Source organism: Salvia hispanica, chromosome 3, assembly GCF_023119035.1.
Source record: "Salvia hispanica cultivar TCC Black 2014 chromosome 3, UniMelb_Shisp_WGS_1.0, whole genome shotgun sequence".
In the NCBI taxonomy this organism is placed as follows: domain Eukaryota; kingdom Viridiplantae; phylum Streptophyta; class Magnoliopsida; order Lamiales; family Lamiaceae; genus Salvia; species Salvia hispanica.
This window is the reverse complement of record NC_062967.1, coordinates 42,013,750-42,038,553: the sequence shown is the minus strand read 5'-3', so window position 1 is coordinate 42,038,553 and position 24,804 is coordinate 42,013,750. Positions and strand designations below refer to the sequence as shown.

The window sequence follows — 24,804 nt, the reverse complement described above, 5'->3', positions numbered from 1 at the left end:
ACTTTATTGATTTCGATTTCGCGGCCTTATGTTTCTTATAGACTTACGGTGGATGATTTTCGATTATTGACTTTTGACTTTGGGAGATGAATTTTAATTTCTATTTCGATTTTGGAAGATAAAATTTTCGAATTTGGAAGGTGAATTTTAATTTCCTACTATTTGATTTCAATTTCTGATTCCAGATTTTCAATTTTGATTTCGATTTGGTTGGCTTGCATGTTCTCTCTTTTAAATTGGAAGATGAATTTACACAATGTCATAGCTACTTGAATAGTTCTATGTGGTGTTTGCATATGAATGTGCATATTAATTCCGTTACTTGTATTTTAAATTGTTATCGCAGAATGAAAATTGTAAATATGCAGATGAATTGATTTCATTACTCGAATGTGATGAAAATTGCTAATAATATTATCGTTACTTGCATTGTTCCAATTTGCACACTGATGTTGTGTTAGATGAAATTCGAATAAATTTGTGGATGACATTTGGAGTAAAAAATTTTATTAATTTTTTGAATTTCTCTTTTTATTTAAAACATCCAATTATATTTTATTTTTCTACCTAATTAACAACATTTTTTGAAATTCCCCATCTAAAAATTGAGACATCTCTGCCGATTTTCAGTATTGGGCTCGTTGCTCTAAAATCTCAATATAACTGAGTGGACTGAATATTTGTTGGGCCTTTAAATTTTTGTTTTGTTTCCAAAACAATGTGACAAAATCGAAATGCATGATACAACACATTTTAGAACATTTATTTTATACTCCATTCGTTCCATAGTAATAGAATCATTTTACCATTTTGGTACGTTCCATAGTAATAGAGTAATTTCTGTTTTTAGTAAAAGTCAACACATTTTTCCACATCTACTTTACTTTCTCTTACTTTGTTCTTTCTTCATCTCTCTACTTTTTTTCATTTTCCACTATATTCTCCCTTTACTCAACTCACATAACACAATTTTTCTTAATCTCCCTGCCGAAAAGAAACACCTCCGTACTTACTACGGAACGGAGGGAGTATAATTTTGAAAAAATAAATTCTCAAATAATTAAACATCGATACATTAATCAAACCAAACAGTAAATTAATCTATATTTTCTTCGATCTAGCTATTTTATAAATCCAATTAATTTAATCGAGCTAGTAATTTGTTTGGGCTATCTCTATATTCTATCATACAAAATAAATCCCATTAATTAATCGAGTTTTTGTTTGGGCATTACAACAAACTAATTTTATAAGGATATGAAATTACTTCGTGCTGTAAAATTACATCAAAATAGTCAAAATTGAGAGTGAAATTAACAAAAAATATTTTTAAGCTGAGAAACAATTTTCAACTGAACCTTTATCTTTTGTTTATGTGAGACATTTTTGTTTATATATCTTAAATTTAGTTTGGACGTCAAAACTGAGGATGCTTTTTAAAGCGTAGATAATTATTGAGAAACACAAATTAGTATTCTTAAGTAGAGGTGACAATTTTTGGCACGACACGATAACATGACACGAACTCGCACAAAATTAATGGGTATGTGTCAAAGCTTATTGGGTTCATGTCCTTATCGTGTCGACACAATAATGACATGAAAACTTCGTGTCGTGTTCGTGTTATACGTTAAGAAATAATATTAATATATTATAATATTATTACTCTCTCTGTCCCAGCTAAGATGACACATAACCTTTTCGCACTTGTTTTGGAAAAATGATGATAAATAGTTAAAATAGAGAAAAAATAAAGTAACTTAGAGAGTATTGTAGAAGACATTATCTTCTATATTAGTATTATATTTTTTACTTTATTTTCTCTCCAATGTAACTATTTATTATCATTTTTCCAAAACACGTGAAAAAAAGGAACGTGTCATCTTAGCTGGGATGGAGGGAGTATTATTTTTTATTTTAAAATTTTAAATTAAAATTAAAATTAAAATTTTAATATTAGAATAATAGTTATATACTATTATAATATTATTATTATTGTGTCGTGTCATATATGTGTTGTTATCGTGTCGTGTTGACCCGAAGTAGTTCGTGTCGTTAATGGGTTCGTGTCGTGTTCGTGTCTGAGGTTAGCGGGTCGTGTTCGTGTTCGTGTTTGGAGTTTTCTTAACGGGCCATGTTCGTGTTTGTTGTTATCGTATCGTGTCTTTATCGCGTCGACATGATAACGACAAAACACGCACGATTTGTCACCCCTATTCTTAAATATTATAGCGTGCGCATTTATTTTTAAAAATATATTTGTTGCAGGTTGCTTGAATACCAATAGGTTATATGATCAAGAATTTAAAAAACAATAGAATAAAGGAGAATGATCATTTATACTCTTGTGTTGATTTAGGGTTGTAATTAGTGGATTTCATCAATGTAGGTAAGATTTGAATGTGAAATGGATACCAAATTTTGGAATGGGGTTAATAGATTTATGTCTTACTCCCTCCATCCCACAAGAATATGCACTCTTTCCTTTTTAGTCCGTCCCACAAGAATATGCACTTTCTAATTTTGTAAATTCTTTTCTATCCGTTGAGGTGGGACCCATTATCCACTAACAATACTTTAATTACTTTTTCTCTCAACCTCTTTCTTACTTTACCAATTTCGCATTAAAACCTGTGTCGAACTCAAAGTGCATATTCTTTAGGGACAGAGGGAGTATTAATTAGCAAGGTCCGAACTCTGAAGTTCAAATCTATAGCTTTCCCTCCTCGGAATCAAAGAAAAAGAATATGGAGTATTTGAAAGATAAAGGGATAACTGCCTTAAAAGTCATGAACTTTCGCCATTTTCCGAATTTTCCCACAACCTTTCAGTGTAGCATACTAAGTCATTTACTTATTCGAAGTGTGCAAATTTCCCTTTCGACCCGACCTATGAATTTTCCCTTTATGTGATCAAGAATTTAAAAAACAATAGAATAAAGGAGAACGATCATTTATACTCGTGTTGATTTAGGGTTGTAATTAGTGGATTTCATCAATGTAGGTAAGATTTGAATGTGAAATGGATACCAAATTTTGGAATGGGGTTAATAGATTTATGTCTTACTCCCTCCATCCCACAAGAATCAAATCTATAGCTTTCCCTCCTCGGAATCAAAGAAAAAGAATATGGAGTATTTGAAAGATAAAGGGATAACTGCCTTAAAAGTCATGAACTTTCGCCATTTTCCGAATTTTCCCACAACCTTTCAGTGTAGCATACTAAGTCATTTACTTATTCGAAGTGTGCAAATTTCCCTTTCGACCCGACCTATGAATTTTCCCTTTATGTGATCAAGAATTTAAAAAACAATAGAATAAAGGAGAACGATCATTTATACTCGTGTTGATTTAGGGTTGTAATTAGTGGATTTCATCAATGTAGGTAAGATTTGAATGTGAAATGGATACCAAATTTTGGAATGGGGTTAATAGATTTATGTCTTACTCCCTCCATCCCACAAGAATATGCACTCTTTCCTTTTTAGTCCGTCCCACAAGAATATGCACTTTCTAATTTTGTAAATTCTTTTCTATCCGTTGAGGTGGGACCCATTATCCACTAACAATACTTTAATTACTTTTTCTCTCAACCTCTTTCTTACTTTACCAATTTCGCATTAAAACCCGTGTCGAACTCAAAGTGCATATTCTTTGGGGACAGAGGGAGTATTAATTAGCAAGGTCCGAACTCTGAAGTTCAAATCTATAGCTTTCCCTCCTCGGAATCAAAGAAAAAGAATATGGAGTATTTGAAAGATAAAGGGATAACTGCCTTAAAAGTCACGAACTTTCGCCATTTTCCGAATTTTCCCACAACCTTTCAGTGTAGCATACTAAGTCATTTACTTATTCGAAGTGTGCAAATTTCCCTTTCGACCCGACCTATGAATTTTCCCTTTATGTGATCAAGAATTTAAAAAACAATAGAATAAAGGAGAACGATCATTTATACTCGTGTTGATTTAGGGTTGCAATTAGTGGATTTCATCAATGTAGGTAAGATTTGAATGTGAAATGGATACCAAATTTTGGAATAGGGTTAAAAGATTTATGTCTTATTAATTAGCGAAGTCTGAACTCTGAAGTTCAAATCTATAGCTTTCCCTCCTCGGAATCAAAGAAAAAGAATATGGAGTATTTGAAAAATAAAGGGATAACTGCCTTAAAAGTCACGAACTTTTGCCATTTTCCAGTTTTTCCCACAACCTTTCAGTGTAGCATACAAAGTCATTAACTTATTCGGAGTGTGCAAATTTCCCTTTCGACCCAACCTATGAATTTTTCGACTGAAATAAGCGGACGTGGCATGCCTGAGTTCTTACGTGGAATACGCTGGAAATTTATAAAACTACGTCGTTTTATACAGACAAAATGACGTCATTTTATAAATGAACACCTTAAATTCATTCAATCTCCAAAGTAAACCCGAATTGAGGATTCTCATTCTCCCGTTGTGAATTCGAGCTTCAGCTTAGTAGACAATATCATCTCCTGTAGATTTGAATCAGTACCGAGGTAATTAGTGATCCACTTAGCGATTCTCACTCTCCCGTCGCGAATTCGAGCTCCATTGTTTGAAGATGCAAAAATGATTCTCGTTTATGGTTTTGAAATGTGAGATTCTGGGTTCAATTTTGGAATGTGAGATTCTGGGTTCAGTTTTTGAATGTGCAATTCTTAATTGAGTTTCAATTAGGTTTTCTGCTTTAAACTTGAGATGCCACTGTTTACCAATCGATTTTTCAATTTTTTGGATCTCAAAAAATTTTCTTATTTTTTAGGATCAATTTTTGAAATTTTCTTATTTGATTGCAATGTTGTTGATCTAGAGACTGCAATATTGATATGCCTCTGGGCCATTTGAAAATTTTCAATTTTCAATTTTTTCGAGCCATTGGACTTAGCGAAGGTTTGAACCCGTGGTTTGTGACCATGGTTTTGAAGCTGAAGTTGTGACATCGAAGACGCAAGCAAATCCCGGGCGACGCTCTCTCGTTACTAAGTATGGAAGAATGACGATTGCAAATTCTTTCGTTGGATTGATCCCTCGTTGTCACTGAATCAAGAGAACTATTTACAAAATATGAAGATGGAGAGGAACAACATGCAAGAGGCTTTGAGAGCAAGAGTTGCTATGCAGGATATACTCGATGAGAAAATCCGTTCAAAAACTAATGAATTTGAAGCGCTCCAAATTGTTGTTGAAAATTTGCGATGCTAAAACCAAAATTTAAAGTTTTTAATTGTGTTTTTATGTATCGTGCTATGTCTACTTATCTAGATTATGTAGAATGCCCTACCCCTTGTTTGTACTAGACTATGAAATGTGCGACTCGAACTTGTAATGTTTTAGACTATGGAATATGTGACTCGAACGTGTAATGTTTTAGACTATGGATCTTGCCCCTCTTTTGAATTCCAAACGCAACGAAGTAAAGTTATTGCACAAACAAACCTTGAAAAAATACGATTAATACTACACAAATGAACCTGGATAAAATAGGATTAACATTGCACAAGCGAACTTGGATAAAATATCCATTGTTTACAAAACATTACACAGGCCTAAAGATTGTTTAAACTCCATCATCTGACCACTTAGCCAAATACTTAACACAATTCGAATTACATAAACCTACAAATTGTTTCCAAATACCCAATGGAACCAACACATTACACAATGACAAAACAAAAGTACAGAATGACAAAACAAAGTTCACTGGTTGAGTCCTCAATCATGTGCCGCTTTGCTGAGTAGGAATCGAGCCAAGACCTTCCACAGGTTGAGTCCTCCCTCTTCCTCTTCCTATTCCCCTACCTCTCCTCCCTAGAACACTTGTGATACCACTGTGCGACATAGAAGCTATTGATTCCTTTCAAGGCCTCCCCATTTTCGGCTGAAATAATATTCATTATTTCACTATCTGCATAAGAACATGTGTGTTCGAAGTTAATACCTTTGATTTAGGTTACAAGTCATTAACAATTTCAGTTTTGCAAGTCCGGGTGGTTTAGACAATTAACAACTTGCAAGTGATCACATATATCCCTTGCAAATAATCAACACCTTCGTCATGTACAACAACACTATAATATTTATCACCTAATACTTTCATTAATAACTATCTACCATCTATCAATCAAACCATATAACATGATATAAACAAATGATCATGTCAGCAGTCACTTTCTTTCATCAACATAATTATACTAGTAAGAAGCATAACTATTTAAAGAATTCAAAGTACTAAAAATATTATTTCTAAATGAAATATAAGAAGGTAAATTTAAAATCAACATCAAGAGCTTATGATCAGAGATAATTTCCAACATCATATTTTCTATCACTTTCATGCTTATAATATCATAACATGCTTCCAATTACATAATTCCATAGCCATTTTACACGAAAGCATTAAAGCAGCAAAACCCTCAAATTCAAGAACCCTAATTTTGACTCCAACAAAAAGAATCACATCAATATAACAACATTGCTATTCTTAGAAACAAGAATAAAGAGGTTATGGGGGAGTCTAACCTCTAATTTCAACTATTTTGCAAAGATAAGTGGAGGTGGGTTTGCAACCTAAGCTCCAAAGTTGAGAGAAAGTAGGGAGAATTGAGAGCTAGGACTGGTGGTGTGTACTACATGCTTCACGGTAGAGTGACCGGAGGTGTCGTGGTGGCTGATCAGAGGGAGTAGAGAAGCTGTCGAACTTACTTACAGAGAAGGAGGGAGTAGCGTGGAAAGAGAGAAGAGAAGTATGAATTATGATTTTTAAAACCCATCTCCAAACCCTTTCTATTTTCCTTTTTTTTATTATATTTTTTCCTAATTTTTCTCCTCACTACACGTTTTCACTCTTTTCTTTCACTTATCCTCTTCATTTCTTTTTCCTTTCTCTTTATCTAAACCTTCTTTTCTATTTTCTTTATTTTTAATATAAAACATATAAACACCTACTATAAATATAACTCTTATTCTAATTCTAATATTCTAAAAGTTAAGATATTACACAAAACATTGTATTGGAGTGATGAAAGCCTTACAGAATTTGGTAGGGTTCTTTTCATGCCAAATTATATTCCTCCATGTACGTGCTTCTAACGAGCTTCTAGAAAATTTGCTTCACTACTGGGCCTTTATGAGTTTTTTTCCAATTTCAATAGATGTGTCTTGCACAATTTCTATGCTCGGCTAGTGGGATAAGGTCTTTGACTGCATTCTCAAGTCCTATGTTCAAGTTGAAAATGTCAGTTTTGTGTCATAGAAACTCATAAGTGTGACTGCATTCCCAAGTTTCATATATTCAAGTTGAAAATGTCAGTTTTGTGTCATAGAAAAGGATAAGTGTGACTGCATTCTCAAGTCCCATATATTCAAGTTGAAAATGTCAGTTTTTTGGCATAAAAAAGGATAAATGTGACTGCATTCTCAAGTCCTTATATTCAAGTTGAAAATGTTCGTTTTTTGTCATAGAAAAGGATAAGTGTGAGTGATCATACCTTCTGTTGGTCACTGATGATTAATTCCAACTCCTTCTCCCAAGTTCAGCTCTTGCCTTAGAATGTTAACGAACCAACTCCAGCAAACCTCAATCTCAATCTCAACAACAACCCAAGCTATAGGGTACATTTGGTTGTTACCATAAGTTCCTATTGCCGATAACAAAATCCCACCTAAACATGTCTTTAGAAAAGCCTCATCCAGACATGTTACCCTCCTTCACCCTTCCTTGAAACCCTTTCTAAGTCCATAAAAACCAATATAAACTGCTTTGAAAACATCACCAACATCCACATGTAGTTCGAAAACCCCTTCTTTGTCAACTCTACCTAACTCAAGTATGTATCTCCTCATCTTAGAATAATATTCTTCCACCAATGCCATCAACAAGTCAATGGTCTTCTTCTTAGCATGATACAACCTTCACCTTATGGCCTCAAAGGCATACCTCTGCATCAGGTCTAAGCCCAACTCTTTACAGCTTAGTTGTGGTCTAAGTCTAAATACCTCCATGTATTTTCTAGCAACCCAGTTACAGATAGCAAGTTTACTCCTTATTGCCATGGGACAAGTGTGGACTCCTTACGGATTCCTCATGATGAAATCACCTGACTTACTGACTCGACTGCCAGAACATCTCCATTTGAAAGGACTTGTACACCCTGCTTCAACATTCTTCTTTCTTGCTCTCTTGAAATGAATTTACCAACCATTCTCCACGGCATTAACTTTGATTGCATCTCTAGCCTGAAGACCATCACTGAAGCCCATGCCAGTTGTGAATTTTAGCACCATATGGTCACACCTTGGACTGTTGATACGCTCGGATTTTGCACTGTTTTAAGACCATTATTTGGTCCGTTTTTGATGTCAAAGTCACTCTACACGTCCATTATTTGCATATTTTATCTATTTTGGTATTTTGACGTGTTTTGTGAGAAATGTGCATAATTGAGCCGAAAAAGGGAGCCAAAACGCAAAGTGTGGAAATCTGGAGTCAGACGGCTACCGGCGTGAAGCGAGATCAATGCAACGGTCCACCTCGGAAAAATGCGCTTGGAAGAGAAGTCTCGTCCGGCGACCGCCGGAAGTGCGGCGGTCCGCCGCCGAGGGAACAGACTCTCTGGACTCCAACGCGACGACCGCCGGCCAAGGTGCGGCGGCCCGCCGGAGAAAGGTGGTGAATCCGAGAAGCCCTAGATTTGTGCGCAGATTTACCATATTTTGGAGATCTTTTCCTTCTACAACAATGATTGGTACTTCCCTATAAATAAGACCTCAAGCTTCATCAAAAAGAGTGAACTTCTATTTGCAAAATACTTCATAGAGATCAAGACCTAGAGTACTTCAATTGTGCAAGAAGTTGGAGAAGGATTTCAAGAACATCAACAACAACAAGGTTTCAACCTACGGGTTTTATTTGCTTTAGTTTTATGTTCAAATTGTCTTCCTTTCAATCTATGTTTTTAGCTTATTCAATTATGTGTAACTAAACTCATAGGATTATAGGGATGTGTTAGTAACGACTTTGGTTATACAAATTCCTTTTTCTATTTAAAATCCGTTTTGTTTTTACTTTGTTTCTTCCCAAAGTAGCATAAGCTAGGTGACTCGTCCTTTCAAAGTAAAAACTGTGCTATGGTATTATAGTTGGAATTTTGTATATCCATAACTGTGAACACACATCCCTGGGATTCCCTTATCTCTATCGTCTTTCTCTTTGTTTTATTTGCTTTTAGTTGGTCTATGCTTTTTATTGTTTTTAGTTTTCCAAAAGTTTTCAAAACCTATTTGTTTTTCCAGTTAGTAATTGAGTCTTAGTAGAGGATAGACACTTTGTGTTTGCCTTCCCCGTGTTCGATATCCGGTACTAACCTTTAGCTATACTATATATACTCTGTATACTTGCAGGTTTATTTAGTGCTAAAAAAAGTGCATCAACTGTACATAACTCTAGCATGTCTGTCACGGGCTCTTCTCCATTCATCTTCAAAATCAGTTGAGTCATAGTATATATCATCCTCTTCAGAATTCTCATAATCAGACACGTATTCACTTTGTTGTCCTCCATTCACTATCCTATGAATCATATCATCAGTTATAAAATACACATACTTTTATTTCTTCTTCAACCTGGCTTAAGTGTATTCTTCATCTTCAGATACTAGCTCCTCAACATCCACGTCGTCATCAGTTTCCTCTTCCTCACAAGATGGTATGTAACTCCCATCTTTATCACTGTCATCAAATCTCTTTCCCAAACCCTCATCATATCCTTGCATACCTGAGCCACCTCCCCTGGACAAAATCACTCTCATTCATACTCTTATCTCTACAAGCAGTTTCACTTGCATTATTCTCCACAGAGGCACCCACTCTTTTGCATAGAATGAACCACACTCTTCTGAATACTTTTTTCTACACTCTTTTGAACACTCTTCTCAACACTTTTTTCGACAGATTGTAAGTTATCCTTCAAAGTTGTTTCATTCTGACTCTTTTTGATTGACTGAAAATTACTCTTTCTCATTGACTCAACCCTACTCTTTTTTACAAATTCAAACTTAATTTCTATCACAGTTGCACCAACCATTTTATCACCCTCTCTCCCACAAACAGATTTGTGTTGAAGAATTTTATCTAGACCCTCACTCCATTTTTTCCCATTAACAACATATACATGCCAAATCTGAGTTCTCAACGTAGGTAGAAGTGATAACATATGCATCACTTCAGCATCACCTTTTATATCAATTTGGTCTACTCCATTTGTTATCTTATAGCTAAGCCTACTCCAGCTATCAAATCCTAATTTATTCAATTCATCCACTAAATCGAAACTTCCCCTAAATTTTACCCTAATTAACTTAGTGTTCCTACATCTTAGAATATTTTCAACAGGGAGCTGGATACTTACGGGTTCGCCGCCATTCAGTTGTTTGAGAAGCCCTACGGATCGTGCTATCGTTTCTGACTTTGTTCACATTGTCACCGGTCACGCCATCCTTGTCCTCATCGTCGCCTGAATATTTGCGATTGGAGTGAAGTGAAGTGGGAGTGAGATTGAGAGGAGTCGACCGATTTTGGTGAAGTAAGGTAAAATGGAGTAAATAAGTTAATTAGGGTAAAATTTGGGGGTAGTTTGATTAAAAAATTAACGTTTTATGGTTAGTCAGCAGCCAAGTAGGATTAAAACGACACGTCACCTAGTTCTTAATAGGAAAACCCTGAAATGGGACAATGGCGCACTACGAATAAGTTTATGACTTTGTATGTTACACTGAAAGGTTGTGGGTAAAACTAAAAAATGGCAAAAGTTCGTGACTTTTAAGGCAGTTATCCCAAACATAAATGGGTGTATATACATTAGGAGGAGGATCTCCTAACTGTTCTTGAATAGTAACAAATTCAAACGGTCAAATATATGTATCTGGATTTACCACTTCTCGCCAATCTCCAATATATACAAACACACCTTAATTCAACATTTCAAGCTGTATATGTCATCAACATCCCCACCTATGCGTTGAACGACATCCAATCCAGAGACGTTGTGTATGACACGTTGACAGAGGCGGAGCAAGGAACTTGCGTGAGGTATCAAATTTTGAAGTTATTGAGAAGGGAAATTTAAAGAAGAATTTTAAAATATTTTGTAAATAGTATGAAAAAAGTAGCATGAATATAATTTTTTTAGGAGGATATTTGCCCCATAAGTATTGATGAAAGCCTATACCACACAAATGAGTTCTATGAGCTCGTAACATTTGGAGGAATATTAGAAGATGGTTGAAAAAAACTTCAAAAATAATTGAATATCATCTTAGATTTTTAATTGTGTAATTTTTGAAATTTTGAAGATTTTAATTATGCATTTTAGTCTTTTAATTATTTAACTTTTATGTAGAATTTTAATTTCATAACTTTTAAATTTAAATAAAGTCTGTATTTTTAATTAAATTAGTAATTTAAAGATGATATTTATGAATAAGAGAAAGAAAGAATCTAATGGCCCTAATCCCAACCTAGCATTTGCCTTGCATTACATTTCCATTTTATTTTATCACAGTTATCATCACTTCATTTCATCCCAAACCAAAACGGCGCCGTCTTGATTTTCTTTTCTGGAAACACTGGATATCTCTGCAGAAGAGGGGAGGATGGGAATTACAGAAGCAGCTGCGGTCATGGGAGATGCCAGCAGCAGCAACACCTCCGATGCCGGACCTAGTGGAAGCGGCGGCGGCGTACGGACCTTTCCGCTGGCGGCGCAGCCAGAAATAATGAGAGCAGCTGAGAAGGACGAGCAGTACGCTTCCTTCGTCTACGACGCCTGCCGCGACGCCTTCCGCCACCTCTTTGGTATTCTTAACTAATCCACCTAATTTCCCCGTCTAATTAAATCATCATTCGTGGTTATAATTTTGTGGCGGTTGATTCCTAGAAGATAGAAATACATGTGGTTTATAGTATTAATTTCCAGTTTCATCTGCTCAATCATATTGAATTACTACTAATTAACGTATTAGGGAAATTCTGTTTTGAGCATTGCTCTCACTGATTACGTCAATGTAATTATGCATCCTGTGTTTTTTTTTCAGGTACAAGAGTTGCTGTTGCATATCAGAGTGAGGTGATTTCCCCATTCTCCACAAGTTAGATTGTGCAATTAGGCATTTAGAGTTGAATTAAAATGTGATAAATTATGAATCTGCTGCGTTTTGTTTGTCAGTCTCTGGTTTTAATGTGCATGAACCCTAATCTGGTATAATGATATAGTAGAGATCTATCTGTCTTTCTAAGATGTGCTATTGCATACCTAATTTAAATCTGGAGTAGGCATAAATTGGTTTAGGAGCTGCTTGTGTTTTTGCTGATGGAATTGTGATTTCTGAGAATGTGACTATGTACTTTTAATTTTGTGAGATTTTGTTGTAATGGGGCTGGGTTAATTTATTGTGCAGACAAAGCTTTTGGGCCAGATGCTCTATTTCCTATTAACCACTGGTGCAGGAAAACAGACCCTCGGAGAAGAGTATTGTGACATCACTCAGGTGCATCTCGCATCATAGGCTTTAGTTTGTTTTGCTTGGGTGTATAAGCACATAGCACTAATTGACCTTAACGAGGTAGATAAATTGTGCCGCTGAGCTTAAATGGAGGATAGTTTCTTCATGGTGTTATTTTGCTCTGAGTGGTATGTTCTTAGATAAAGTCTCTTCGAGAAATGTGAGCCTAAGACGCTTGTTGTTAGTACTGTTGGAATATTCATCAGTTAGTCGCCTCCGCAATAATGTTTCTCAATTACCACATTGTGTATTCAATTCCTGTATTTTTTTTCTGTTTGGTTCCGCATTGCCGTGCACAGTCATTTAGAACTTTACTGATGAAGAAAATTATGGAACAATTACAGGTTGCAGGACCACATGGACTTCCTCCAACTCCGGCAAGGCGCTCTCTTTTTATTCTTTACCAGACAGCATTCCCGTATATTGCTGAAAGGATAAGGTTCTGAAAGTTCCATATAATGCTTAATCTCTCCTGCTTGCTTATCAGTTTCAGATTCTTTGAAGCTTAAGGTGCTTAGTGATTGAGAATTATGTGTAATGCTAAAGTATTCAATCTCTCTGGTTTGCAGCTCGCGTATTGCTTCCCAAGGTCTTACTATGGCTGATTTACTATCTAATGACGCCATGGATGCTGAAAGTACCTCTAGCAGTCAAATTCATTTATCTGGAAACTCTGAAGTTACATCATCAACTTTGTCAAGATTGAAAGCCAGAATAGCTGGAATGTGGTCCTCTGCAGTTCGGAGGTTGCCCTCAGTATGCACTTCTACCATATTAATCTTACTCAGATACTGTAAAACCTTACCCAGGCATATTTTTATGAATGGATTTCCATCTTTTAATTTGATTTCCGTTAGAATATGTTTTCTGATTAATATGTTTGCAGATTTAATCAGATGAGCTTTTCATTAAATCCTTAACCAAAGTAATTCATCCTTTGTATTGTTGAGTTCAGGTGCTACCTATAGGCCGTGAGCTTTTCATGTTGCTTCTTCGGACAAACCTCATGTTCTTTTATTTTGAAGGTGAACTGGTTATGCTCAATATATTATAAGAGCTGTTTTAGTTGGAGAATAAGCTATCTTGCTTTATGATTCTCATACTGCTCTTTAATTGCACAGGCCTATATTATCATTTGTCAAAACGAGCTTCTGGAATTCGTTATGTGTTTATTGGCAAACCAACCAATCAAAGGCCTAGGTAATGATAAATTGTATTATTGTCATGCTCAGAGATACTGATAATTACTCATATGGCATCATTTATGATTTCATGGAACCTCTTATTGATAAGTCTTCCTTCCGAAGGGTGCTAAATCGAAGAAGTGATGTTTTTTTTATCTGATACTCCCTTATATATTGATGTGATATGTCCTTATTCTGTTGAAAACCTTATACACATACTGAGTGATAGTTACATACAGTTATCACTCGAAAATTTAAATGCATTAATCACGCCCTTGCCCTTTTTTTCTGCACATCCTAGTGTGACTTCTTGTCTTAAGATGTTTTCGATGACACTGTTATTGTATATGATTAGCTGAATAAGGTCCGTGCCTAAATTTTATCATTCGACACAGATATCAAATATTGGGCGTTTTCCTTCTAGTTCAGCTCTGTATAATCGCTGCTGAAGGATTAAGGAGGAGCAATTTATCTTCTCTTGCAACTTCGATTCAGCCTACATCCCTCGGAGATTATCGAACTTCAACAGGTTATCTTCGAATTGACTCTAAAGATTTCATTATCACCTGTCAGATTGATCCCTTCGGTTTACTTGTTTCGTTCTAGCATAACAACAGTCTTCAGATCATATCTAGAAGAAAAATATTTGATCAGTATATGCTGCTTGGTCTATGAAGGTTGCTGGTTTCTTTACCACTTACGAACTTCTAAAATCTCTGTTGGCAGGAAGAGGTTTACCCATCTTAAACGAGGAAGGCCATCTCATAGCTGACGACTCTGCAAAGACTAGTTTGGTATCAGAATCTGCATCTACTTCAGAGGTATGCACTGCCACATACCTCCCCAAACATATACCCATAACCCGCATTCATAACGTATAAAAGTCACCCACACATCATCTAGATGCACAATGGCTCACATCGTAGATATAAACATCCAAGAATGACTCTTTCTTTCTCAGTCTCAAGTGATTGGAGTGAGCAAATGCACACTCTGCCTGAGCAACCGCCAGTCCCCAACAGCCACTCCTTGCGGCCACGTGTTTTGCTGGTACGACCTCAATTTTTTCAGGTTGCCGGAATCTGAGTGGATGAATTCCACCTCTTTCATATCTCTTGATGCTATTTTCTTTTGTTGTTCACCAACAGGAACTGCATTATGGAGTGGTGTAATGAGAAGCCAGAGTGCCCTCTGTGTCGTTCGCCTGTGACTCATTCAAGCCTCGTTTGCTTGTATCATTCCGATTTTTAGATACGGGAAGAGATCCGTCGTGATTCCGTTTTCAGATTGTAGATTAGTACAATGTATTATTCGTCAAAATAGCAATTTCTACTATGTGAACCTAAATTAGAACTGAAGAGTAAAGAACATTGGTTGTCTTTACCAATTTGTAAAACATAATAATCTTGGTTTCTGATTTCATTAAATTTCACAACTTTCTATTTATTCTTGTGTTATTAAATTTTATACGTTTTTGAATGTACTATTGGTTTATAATAGTACTAGTATTTCTTAAATTTATGTTATGAGTGAAAAACAGTTTATATATTTTTCTTTTTGAGGTGGTCTCGTATATGTTTTGCATAATTTCAATGTTCATTTTGTTAAAATACTATATTGCAAGGAGATAAAAAAAAACAGTCCCATTTAATTAGGGTTTCAATTCATTCATAGGGTTTCTCTGCCACAGTCGAGAAAGAGAGCTGAGATAAAACAATGGCGACGCAGATGAGCAAAAAGCGAAAGGTGTGCTATCAGTTTCTCCCTCAACTCCTCAAAATCCGTTCAAATTGAATCATTCAAAGTTTTTTTCTTTCAATCTGAATAAACTATGTTATAAATTTAATTGAATCGAGTATTTTGAATTTCTTCGAGTTTGTCTGTCGCTTAATATGATTACTATGGTTTTGTTCAGTTTGTTGCGGATGGCGTGTTCTTCGCCGAGCTGAACGAGGTGCTGACTCGCGAGTTGGCCGAGGATGGCTACTCTGGAGTCGAGGTCCGAGTCACGCCGATGCGTACCGAGATCATCATCCGAGCTACTCGTACACAGAACGTGCTCGGTAATTGATTATTTAGTCGTAATCAAATGCGTAATTGCATCTTTTTTAGTATCAGGCATTTGTGATTTTTTTTGTTTCGAAAAGCTATTAGCAATGTTTGTTTCACTCGGTTGGAATTCAGGATTTATACGAATTCACTATGTTGCTTTGAAACAGGGAAAACAATTAGTTATTGTTAGTTTGTATAATTGGTTTTCTACGTTGATATGATAGAATCATGGAGTTCAATGTGAAATACTAAGATTCGTGAGGTTAATTTTTGAGTTTTAAATGATTTAGTCTACATGTTAGAGTTTATAGTTTGGGTATGTATATAATATTTACTCCTATTTTTCTTGTAGATGATTGTATAATTTTATAATTAATTTCTTCAGGAGAGAAGGGTAGGAGAATTAGAGAGCTGACGTCAGTCGTTCAAAAGCGTTTTAAGTTCCCAGAGAACAGTGTGGAGCTTTATGCTGAGAAGGTCAACAATAGGGGTCTCTGTGCCATTGCTCAGGCCGAGTCACTGCGGTACAAGCTTCTTGGAGGCCTTGCTGTTCGGAGGTATGCATTTACACGCCTCTTATAAATGAATTCCAAATTCCCATCAATCACAGCCACTTTCATCCCCACACTTGATGTAGTTCATAGTTGTCAATTGTCATAATATTGTGATTGTCAGTTCATCGTTGCTGAAGTAAATACACCCGTAGGCCCAATTTGGTATGGGAAACTATGATGTGTGATTAGTATTCTAAGTTAGATCACTTGTTAGGTTTTCTCGCTTGGATGGCTTTTTATACCGAAACACCACATAACTTATTACACATTATCTAACAGTCTTTGTACTTATCTTTTGCAGTGCTCTTGTTAGAATTTCTTTCATAAATTATGATTCTGCTCCATCATAAGTTTTTTTATGAATTACATGCGGTATATATATACATAACATCAATTAAAGCACTGCACCGTACATATGCACTACCACCAATTGTGTACCACTACACCGCACATAGGCCACTACACCACCATAATTTGAGAAATAAACACCACGCAAGGCAAGATTATTCCCAACACCTCCACTTGAGCTAGGCCTTATTGGCATCATCAGTTGTTAAACTTGACCTCTGCATCTGTAACTGTATCATAATTTCTGAGAATCGTACACTGCTTTCTATCATTTCACTTTAACTAATTTTATTTTCTATTGTTCTGACTAGGGCTTGCTATGGTGTTCTGAGGTTTGTTATGGAGAATGGTGCCAAGGGATGTGAGGTGGGGCATATATCTTATTCTTGATTTATTTCTTTTCATACATACATCTCAATTTTCACTCCCGACTTTCATCCCAATCTCTAAAGGTGATCGTAAGTGGAAAGCTCCGTGCTCAGCGTGCTAAGTCCATGAAATTCAAGGACGGGTACATGATTTCCTCTGGGCAACCTGTGAAGGAGTACATCGACGCTGCTGTGCGACATGTTCTACTTAGACAGGTCTGTTCTTTTTCCCCCTGCGTTTGTTCATATATGTTCAAATATGGTTGACATCATTCAACAACCGTTTGAATTTTCTTCAGGGCGTTCTTGGTATCAAGGTTAAGATTATGCTCGACTGGATCCTAAGGGCAAGGTTGGGCCAATGACTCCTCTGCCGGATGTTGTCACCATCCATCCGCCCAAGGAAGAGGAGTGTATATTCCTCAAATTCCTCAAACTGTTGCGCCTGCCATTGAAGTAGCTTAAAAATGAGGTTGTTTTCACAAGAATAGTATGTGATGTTTATGTTTTTTTGGTCTGGTAATATTTGTATCTTAACAAGTAGAAATTGAATTGTATTTCCCTTATGAAGTCGCACCCTTTTTGTTTTAGTAAACTTGTTTTTATTTTATTTATGTTCTTGTAAATTTTTTTAATATGAAACAGATCAGCAAAAATATGTTTCCTTAAGTTTTTCGTTTCTGTTGACTATGGAGATCTACTCCTTCCCATCTTGCACTTTCTACAAAAGTATATACACCTACAAAATATCCGTCTGGATTATTATCTGTGCATATATTTAATCTTATCATATAGTACTATATTTTAAAAATAATTAAATAGATTTTGTAGGATTTTTACGGCCCTTATTAGAGTTTATATTTTCAGTGAAAAATGTACTCTACTATGTACTATAGCATGGATAATTTCAATATTTGTTTAGTTTTATAGCAAAAAGTATAAACTCAAATAATTATTAAAGTCTACATTTCATTCTCGGTAAATTTTAAGAAATAAGATTTTTTTTTTTTAAAAAAAAAAATTATTTTTTTTTCAAATTTTGACATCGGAACATATGCATGTAGTATATCGTTGGAATCCTTATAAAATTATCATTAATTTGATATATGTTATATGAATTTAAAGTTTTGGGATTTATTTAAAAAGTTAGTTATAACAAACTTGACATTAATACCCCTATTGATTTTTATTGGAATTAATCATATAGCTTTTTGACGTTTTTGTTGGTCGTATTGATATTTCGTGGTTGATGATCTAGGCCTTTAATTTAAATATCTAATGACTATTATTGAATTGTAATTAGTAATTAAGCATTAATTAGCAATATAACACTCCCCAATAGAATATGATTTATTTATTTAATGTAGCAAATTATTATTAAGAATTTAAATCGTGGGCGTGACAAGGTATAAAATGAGATACTACCTGTAAATTTGTTAGGGTTTGTTAGCCACAGTTTTAATAGAGTCGAGAACAAACACCCGCCGCACCGACAAGCTGCAGTGAACTGAGACAAACATGGCCACGCAGATGAGCAAAAAGCGAAAGGTGAGCTTTCAATTTCTCAAATTTTCTTATCAAAATCCGATCATAAAACATAATCTGATGTTTTATACTTTCAATCGGAATAAACTTGTTGTGAATTTAATGGAATCGAGTGTTTGAATTTCTTCGAGTTTGTTTGTCTTTTGATATGCGTTTAGTTTGTTGCGGATGGCGTGTTCTTTGCCGAACTAAACGAGGTTCTTACTCGCGAGCTGGCGGAGGATGGCTACTCCGGTGTGGAGGTTCGAGTCACGCCGATGCGCACCGAAATCATCATCCGAGCTACACGCACACAGAACGTTCTCGGTAATTGAATTTTGAATTTTATTTATCTAATATGCAATGGTTAATTTACTGCGTTTAATAGCAATGTTAGGTTCGGTCGTTGGTATTCAGGATATATACAGATACACTATGCCCCTTGATATAGGGATAAACAATTTGGTATTATTAAATTAAGGCTTCTAATGTTCTACTTTGAGATTATAGGGTTAATCTGAGTTTTTCTCCTCTGTGAGGTTAATTTCTGATTTTCTACTAGGATTATGTATATGCGTTAACGACAAGATAAGACTTGGTACTTTGTGAAGAAGAGTATAAATCTGATTTCCACTCTCTTGTGGCAATTCGGAGTTTGAGTATGTATATAAGATTTATTGTATAATTTTTGATAGTTAGTTGTATGATTTTTATATTTGAACTTTTTAGGAGAGAAGGGTAGGAGAATTAGGGAGCTGACATCAGTCGTTCAAAAGCGTTTCAAGTTCCCAGAGAACAGTGTGGAGCTTTATGCTGAGAAGGTCAACAATAGGGGTCTCTGTGCCATTGCTCAGGCCGAGTCACTGCGGTACAAGCTTCTTGGAGGCCTTGCTGTTCGGAGGTATGCATTTCACACTTGTTGTATGCTTCCCATCTATGATAGACCTTTCATCCAGACACACTTCCAGAAATTTTGTGATGAGATGAATACATTGTCTAGGCTAAGTTTGATATTAGAAAATACAGTTTTGTGATGAAGTCTATGTACGGAGTAATTGTTTCTGTAATTGTCATCGTTACAGCGTGATGGCAGTAATAAGTGCCTATCTCGTGTCTGAAGGTGACTAAATCTATCTTCCCAGCTATTATGTCTCCAGAGAATATTTTTATTTCTCTTGTGCAAATTGAGGTTGGGAAGATATTTAGTTTAGTAAACGAACAGCTTCCCACTCTGTGTTATCATTTAGATCTCTTGTGAGATTTTCTTGCTTTCATGGCATGCAATACAATAGACCATACGCCACGATCTATGCCATTCTTTTTGTTTGTAAAATTGGTCTTTTAAAATTTATTTAAGCATATTATGCATTTGACATTTGAAAGTTTTTGCACTCGACCATGTAACTTGAAATCTGGTCCATCGTCAATTGTAAAAGATCACTGTAAAGAAAAGGAGAACTCAAATTACAGTTGATAAACTTAACATTTGTATCCGTATCATATAATTTCTGAGGATTACACTGTCTTGTACCATTTCAACTAATTGCATTTCTATTATTCTGTCTAGGGCTTGCTATGGTGTCCTGAGGTTTGTTATGGAGAATGGTGCCAAGGGATGTGAGGTGGGTTGGAACAAATATCTTGTTCCTGATTTATTCCTTACTACAGTCTACGTGCATCCCAATATTCACTCTAGACTGTAATCTTATTCTTTATAGGTGATTGTAAGTGGAAAGCTCCGTGCTCAGCGTGCCAAGTCCATGAAATTCAAGGATGGATACATGATTTCCTCTGGGCAACCCGTCAAGGAGTACATTGACGCTGCTGTGCGACATGTTCTACTTAGACAGGTCCAGTTCTTGATTATGCTTTTGTTTTGCCCGTTTCTGCAAACTCTTTGCTGACATCAACTGAAAAATCTTATGATTTTTCTTCAGGGTGTACTTGGTATCAAGGTTAAGATCATGCTCGACTGGGATCCAAAGGGCAAGGTTGGGCCAATGACACCTTTGCCGGACGTTGTCACCATCCATCCGCCGAAGGAAGAGGAGTATATTCCTCAAATTCCTCAAACTGTTGCACCTGCCATCGAAGTAGCATGAACATGAGAGTATTTTCACCAGAATAGTACTATGTCATATCTATGTTTCTGAACTGGTAGAAATTCCTTCTAAAAAGTTACAATCCCTTTTTGATCTAAGTAATACTTGTTTTTATTCCCTTTGTAATGTTTATGATGACATTGATGAGACAGATCAGCAAAAATATTTTTCCACACCAAGATTCATTGGTTGGATTTTATTCTCCTTTGTGGTGGGAAACACTTTTTAAAATGTATTTGAACATTTGATTAGATAGTCATAGCATGGTGTGATTAATGTTCATAAGAAGAATATATTAAAAATTGTTACGTCATCATACGTCATGCGGCAACAATGTTTCAATTCGACTTGACCCATTTATCATAATTTTGCTTTCGGTCTTTCATTTTATAGTTCTTCTATCCGTATCACTAAATTTACATTTTATCAATATCTTTTTTAATAGGCAAATATTCAGAAATTTAAGAGTCTATGCTTGAATTCATGACTTTTAATCTCAAACCTTAATTGTTCTACCGTTAGACCAAGTTATACACATTGACATCTTTTTTGTCTCAATCATGAGATTACCGGTTTCAGCACATTTCAAATCATTAAAATAAGATACTCCAATATCACTAATAAACGATTTATAAAACAAAAGTTGAATGTATACAAGATACGTATTAGAAAACATAGAACATCAAGAATAGTAAAGATATAGAAGGTTGAGATTTAGAACAATCAGAAATCGTAGCTAGTTTTAAACTTTTGTCGAAGATCTCATAGATGAATCAATAACTCCACAAAATGCATCAGCCATGTCGTAACCAAATGAGAAAGACTCAACTCCCAACCTAATGATCAAACAGCCAGATTGCAATGAATAAAGCTACGATAATATCAAGATAAAGGAATATATCAGAATTTTGATTTTTCATTGTGATTTTGACAATCTTGTTAACAATTTATGAGACACTGAAATAATATAATAACGTTAAAAACAAAAAAATGCTGAGGTAGACTAAATATTGAAAAATATATTGGACTATTTTGTACTAGTACTGGTACTAGTACTATTATTTATTGCGCTCGAACTGATCTATCCGATAGTTAAAACAGTGCGTGTTCGGTTCATACTAATTCGAAAGCCAAGAAATAAATGTTGACTTAAATAAATATGGACGGGCCCACCATGTGCTGCGTCAATGCTGTATGTTTGGTGTTTCACATTTGGAGAGAAGAAATGGGAGGACGCGTGTTGTTAGACGATAATATCCTCATAAATCTTCCAAAATGCCACCACCTACCCTTGCATCACAAATAATTCCGGGAAACGAAATGTGAAAATTTCAAACGTCCCTCCAAAAATGGTTAACTCTCCGCGGTCTGAATCGGTTTTAAATACCGCTTCTTCTACACTCACGAATCATGCTCTCTTCAATCAGTCATCAAGCGGGGCCTCCTACCACGACGCCTAGTCAAGACCCGATGTTGTGATCTCATCTCATCCTTATTTCCGCTATTTCGCTGTCCTGAGCTAAAATTTTGTTTAACGAGTTTGTCGTTGTGTACCGTAGTTTAACATGTCCCAGCCGATGGGTTCTATTTTAGCTGGAGTTGGTGGGAGCGGCGGCGTTTCAGGCGTGTATTTCCATCGACTCTGTTTTTATCGACCGTTGTAATTTGCACGTGTTTCTTGGCTTATAAGGTGGGCATTGGGGTTTTCCTTTTCAGTTAACGCCGACAAAGCAGTAAGAGTTCAAAAAGGGTGACCGGACCGGTCGCATGTGGTCTCCAAGAGAGGAAGAAATTATTGTTGCGACTTTGGTCGTACTGGTTGCGTTGGGGTGGAAATCCGACAATGGATTTCGGTCGGGTTATCTCCAAAAATGTGAGGATAGCATCCGTCAAGAATTTCCGACGTCCGATATAAAAGGTACCTCGCATGTGGTCTCCAAAATAACGTCGTGGAAAACAAGCTACACTAGCTTCCTTAATATTTTGGATCGCACCGGCGTTGGGTTTAACTCGAATGGTGACTATAAGATAGACATCGACGACGAGCAATGGGATCTCGTTGTGCAGGTGACCAAAGACATAGCATGTTTGATTATTTCTTTACTCGTTATTCGTGCTAGGTTTGTTCACTTTTGTTGTGAGTGTGAATAGGTTGACCCTAAAGCCAAATTCATCGGAACAAGTCTTGGCCCTTCTAGGAGACTTGGAAATGCATATTTGGTAAAGATCGGGCCATGAGCGCCGGAGCAGAGAGTATATCCGAAGCAGCCGGTCGACTCCACGATGGGGTCGGTGTAGGCAGTCAATGCGACGAAAGTGACTCCCAGACATTGTTTGAACAACCCCTCTGACTGATGTGGATGACGCAGAAGATGATTCAATAGCCGACCCTAACAACTCCGGAACCAGCGAGAAGCCAGCTTCGGCCGCGAAAACTACCGGAGAAAAGCGTAAGGCGGTACACACTGATGTTATGCTTATGGACTTTTTGGCTAACTTACATGTAGAGACGAACACAAGGTTGGAGGTGATTTTTTCGAGAATCGGTTACGACTTTGATCTCGGCCATGCTCGACAAGCGGTGTTCAATAAGCTCAGTGATGTGGAGGGTCTTACGATCGACCAAAAGTACTAACTGCAACATATTGGGTGACAAACCGCAGAGGCTTGAGGTGTTCATGGGGATGCCGGAACATGCTCGTTTGGGTTACCTTCTTAAACTTATGCATGAGTCATTGCCGGTGATGGATGACTCCCAGCGTTTGGTGGCCGTGTTTTGATGTCGTTTTCGTAGTAGTACTATGCTTTATTATATGTGTTATGTTTTGGGTTGTAATGCTTACTTAGCGGCGGTAATTTTGCTTCAATATCCGTCTACGTTTTGGTTGTGATTGTAAATTATTGAACTCCAAACCCTATTTTCCTTATGACAAATGCTTGGATTTGGATGTTTTTTTATTCGATGTGGTGTTGCAGAGTACAAAATCCGAGTAACGAATTACGAAACAAAGAAGGCTGCAAGACAAGTCGAACCAAATCTCTACGTATCGTAGCTGTGCAGTAAAAGTAGATGTGCGGTGACATACATGACAAGTCATTATGTTGAACAACTGTTTGACGGTGACTATACATTACATCAACTAACGCAACATCTTTTTCATCCTTCTACATCATAGCTATCTACACTGCTTCAGATCTCTACACTACTTTTATATGCATTTTAACATACAACTCCAAATGATCACTACACGCATTAAATACAACAAGTTAAGCGCATTAATGCTCTCGAAATGATTACAAGATCATCTATTCTAAATCCTGCTATTTAAGATGAATAGGCCTGTACAAAATAATTTTCGATGCATGGCCCAAAACTGCTACAATAAACATCAGATCTGGTTAACTTGATTAAGGATAAATAGGAATGTGAATAAAAAACATAACCCAACCGTTTTCCCGCCCAAAAGGGCATAATAGTTATTTCACCCAATTGACACTTTAGATTAGTAAAGATGCATTTTGGCCCCCATTCATGCATTTACATCACGACTAATACAAGAGAAACAACCACAAAGAACTTAATAGTGCAACAAAGACCGCAACAAGATGAGTTCCGTATCACCATTCCAGAATAGGTACATAAACAACGATGAAAGCATACAAAAACTACATACGCAAAAGTGCTTCCCATCGTCAAATTGGTTCCACGGTTGTCTTATTTTTGGGTTACGGAAGATAGAACGGAGCGACGGTTGACCTACTTAGGGTGTACACGTGACCACCTCGTATGGCGAGTTTGATGCACAGGAACTTGCGAAAGGCGACATGGTGTTGGCTGTGAAACATCCAACGTTGTTACCAAGGTTGCACTCCTTGGATGTGCCTATCATATTTGCACTTTGACGACTTGGACCCGCCACTCCTATGCATGCACCTGCACCCGAAGTCATCCGACCATCTGGTAGGTGGGCGTCATTGTCGAAAAACAGTTTTCGTTTTACACATCGTGTTGTAAGAGCAGCCTTTGAGTTGACCTCAACATCATCCACATCGAGATCCATGAGGTCGAAGTCACCGTTGAAAGATAGGTCATC

At 36.4% G+C, this 24,804-nt stretch overlaps 2 protein-coding genes, 1 long non-coding RNA gene and 1 pseudogene across 4 annotated transcripts; 3 read left to right on the top strand and 1 right to left on the bottom strand.

Moving 5' to 3' along the window:
* Window positions 1–5,507: 5,507 nt before the first annotated feature.
* Window positions 5,508–6,011, bottom strand: LOC125210291. Its single transcript, XR_007174368.1, has 2 exons — window positions 5,960–6,011; window positions 5,508–5,899 (listed from the first exon to the last, which is right to left on the bottom strand). It is a non-coding gene; the product is annotated as an uncharacterized LOC125210291 (long non-coding RNA).
* A 5,565-nt stretch (window positions 6,012–11,576) lies between these two features.
* LOC125209094 (peroxisome biogenesis factor 10) lies at window positions 11,577–15,508 on the top strand. Of its 2 annotated transcripts, XR_007174300.1 has the most exons (12): window positions 11,577–11,871; window positions 12,111–12,142; window positions 12,474–12,563; window positions 12,923–13,017; window positions 13,148–13,334; window positions 13,534–13,603; window positions 13,700–13,778; window positions 14,158–14,291; window positions 14,489–14,583; window positions 14,724–14,812; window positions 14,911–15,066; window positions 15,437–15,508. XR_007174300.1 is itself a non-coding variant. In XM_048108697.1 (11 exons), exons 1-11 carry the CDS (start codon window positions 11,670–11,672, stop codon window positions 15,011–15,013), a joined length of 1,176 nt encoding a protein of 391 aa, XP_047964654.1. In that variant the 5' UTR covers window positions 11,577–11,669; the 3' UTR covers window positions 15,014–15,208. The 2 variants fall into 2 exon arrangements, 1 of the variants encoding a protein (XP_047964654.1); XM_048108697.1 differs by lacking the exon at window positions 15,437–15,508 and having other exon boundaries at window positions 14,911–15,208.
* LOC125209097 lies at window positions 15,437–17,694 on the top strand (annotated as a pseudogene).
* Window positions 17,695–18,490: 796 nt separating this feature from the next.
* On the top strand, window positions 18,491–20,914 carry LOC125209096 (40S ribosomal protein S3-2). The gene is made up of 6 exons (XM_048108698.1): window positions 18,491–18,632; window positions 18,788–18,935; window positions 19,338–19,509; window positions 20,176–20,230; window positions 20,327–20,458; window positions 20,546–20,914. Exons 1-6 carry the CDS (start codon window positions 18,603–18,605, stop codon window positions 20,708–20,710), a joined length of 702 nt encoding a protein of 233 aa, XP_047964655.1. The 5' UTR covers window positions 18,491–18,602; the 3' UTR covers window positions 20,711–20,914.
* Window positions 20,915–24,804: the final 3,890 nt, after the last annotated feature.

What these genes read in the sequence shown, in the direction of transcription:
- LOC125209094 (XM_048108697.1), top strand. Translation starts at nt 11,670, where the DNA reads ATGGGAATTACAGAAGCAGCTGCGGTCATGGGAGATGCCAGCAGCAGC. An exon ending in CGCCTTCCGCCACCTCTTTG is followed by an intron (nt 11,872 to 12,110) that starts GTATTCTTAACT and finishes TTTTTTTTTCAG; the next exon opens with GTACAAGAGTTGCTGTTGCA. An exon ending in AATCTGCATCTACTTCAGAG is followed by an intron (nt 14,584 to 14,723) that starts GTATGCACTGCC and finishes TTTCTTTCTCAG; the next exon opens with TCTCAAGTGATTGGAGTGAG.
- LOC125209096 (XM_048108698.1), top strand. Translation starts at nt 18,603, where the DNA reads ATGGCCACGCAGATGAGCAAAAAGCGAAAG. An exon ending in AGATGAGCAAAAAGCGAAAG is followed by an intron (nt 18,633 to 18,787) that starts GTGAGCTTTCAA and finishes ATATGCGTTTAG; the next exon opens with TTTGTTGCGGATGGCGTGTT. An exon ending in GGAGGCCTTGCTGTTCGGAG is followed by an intron (nt 19,510 to 20,175) that starts GTATGCATTTCA and finishes TATTCTGTCTAG; the next exon opens with GGCTTGCTATGGTGTCCTGA.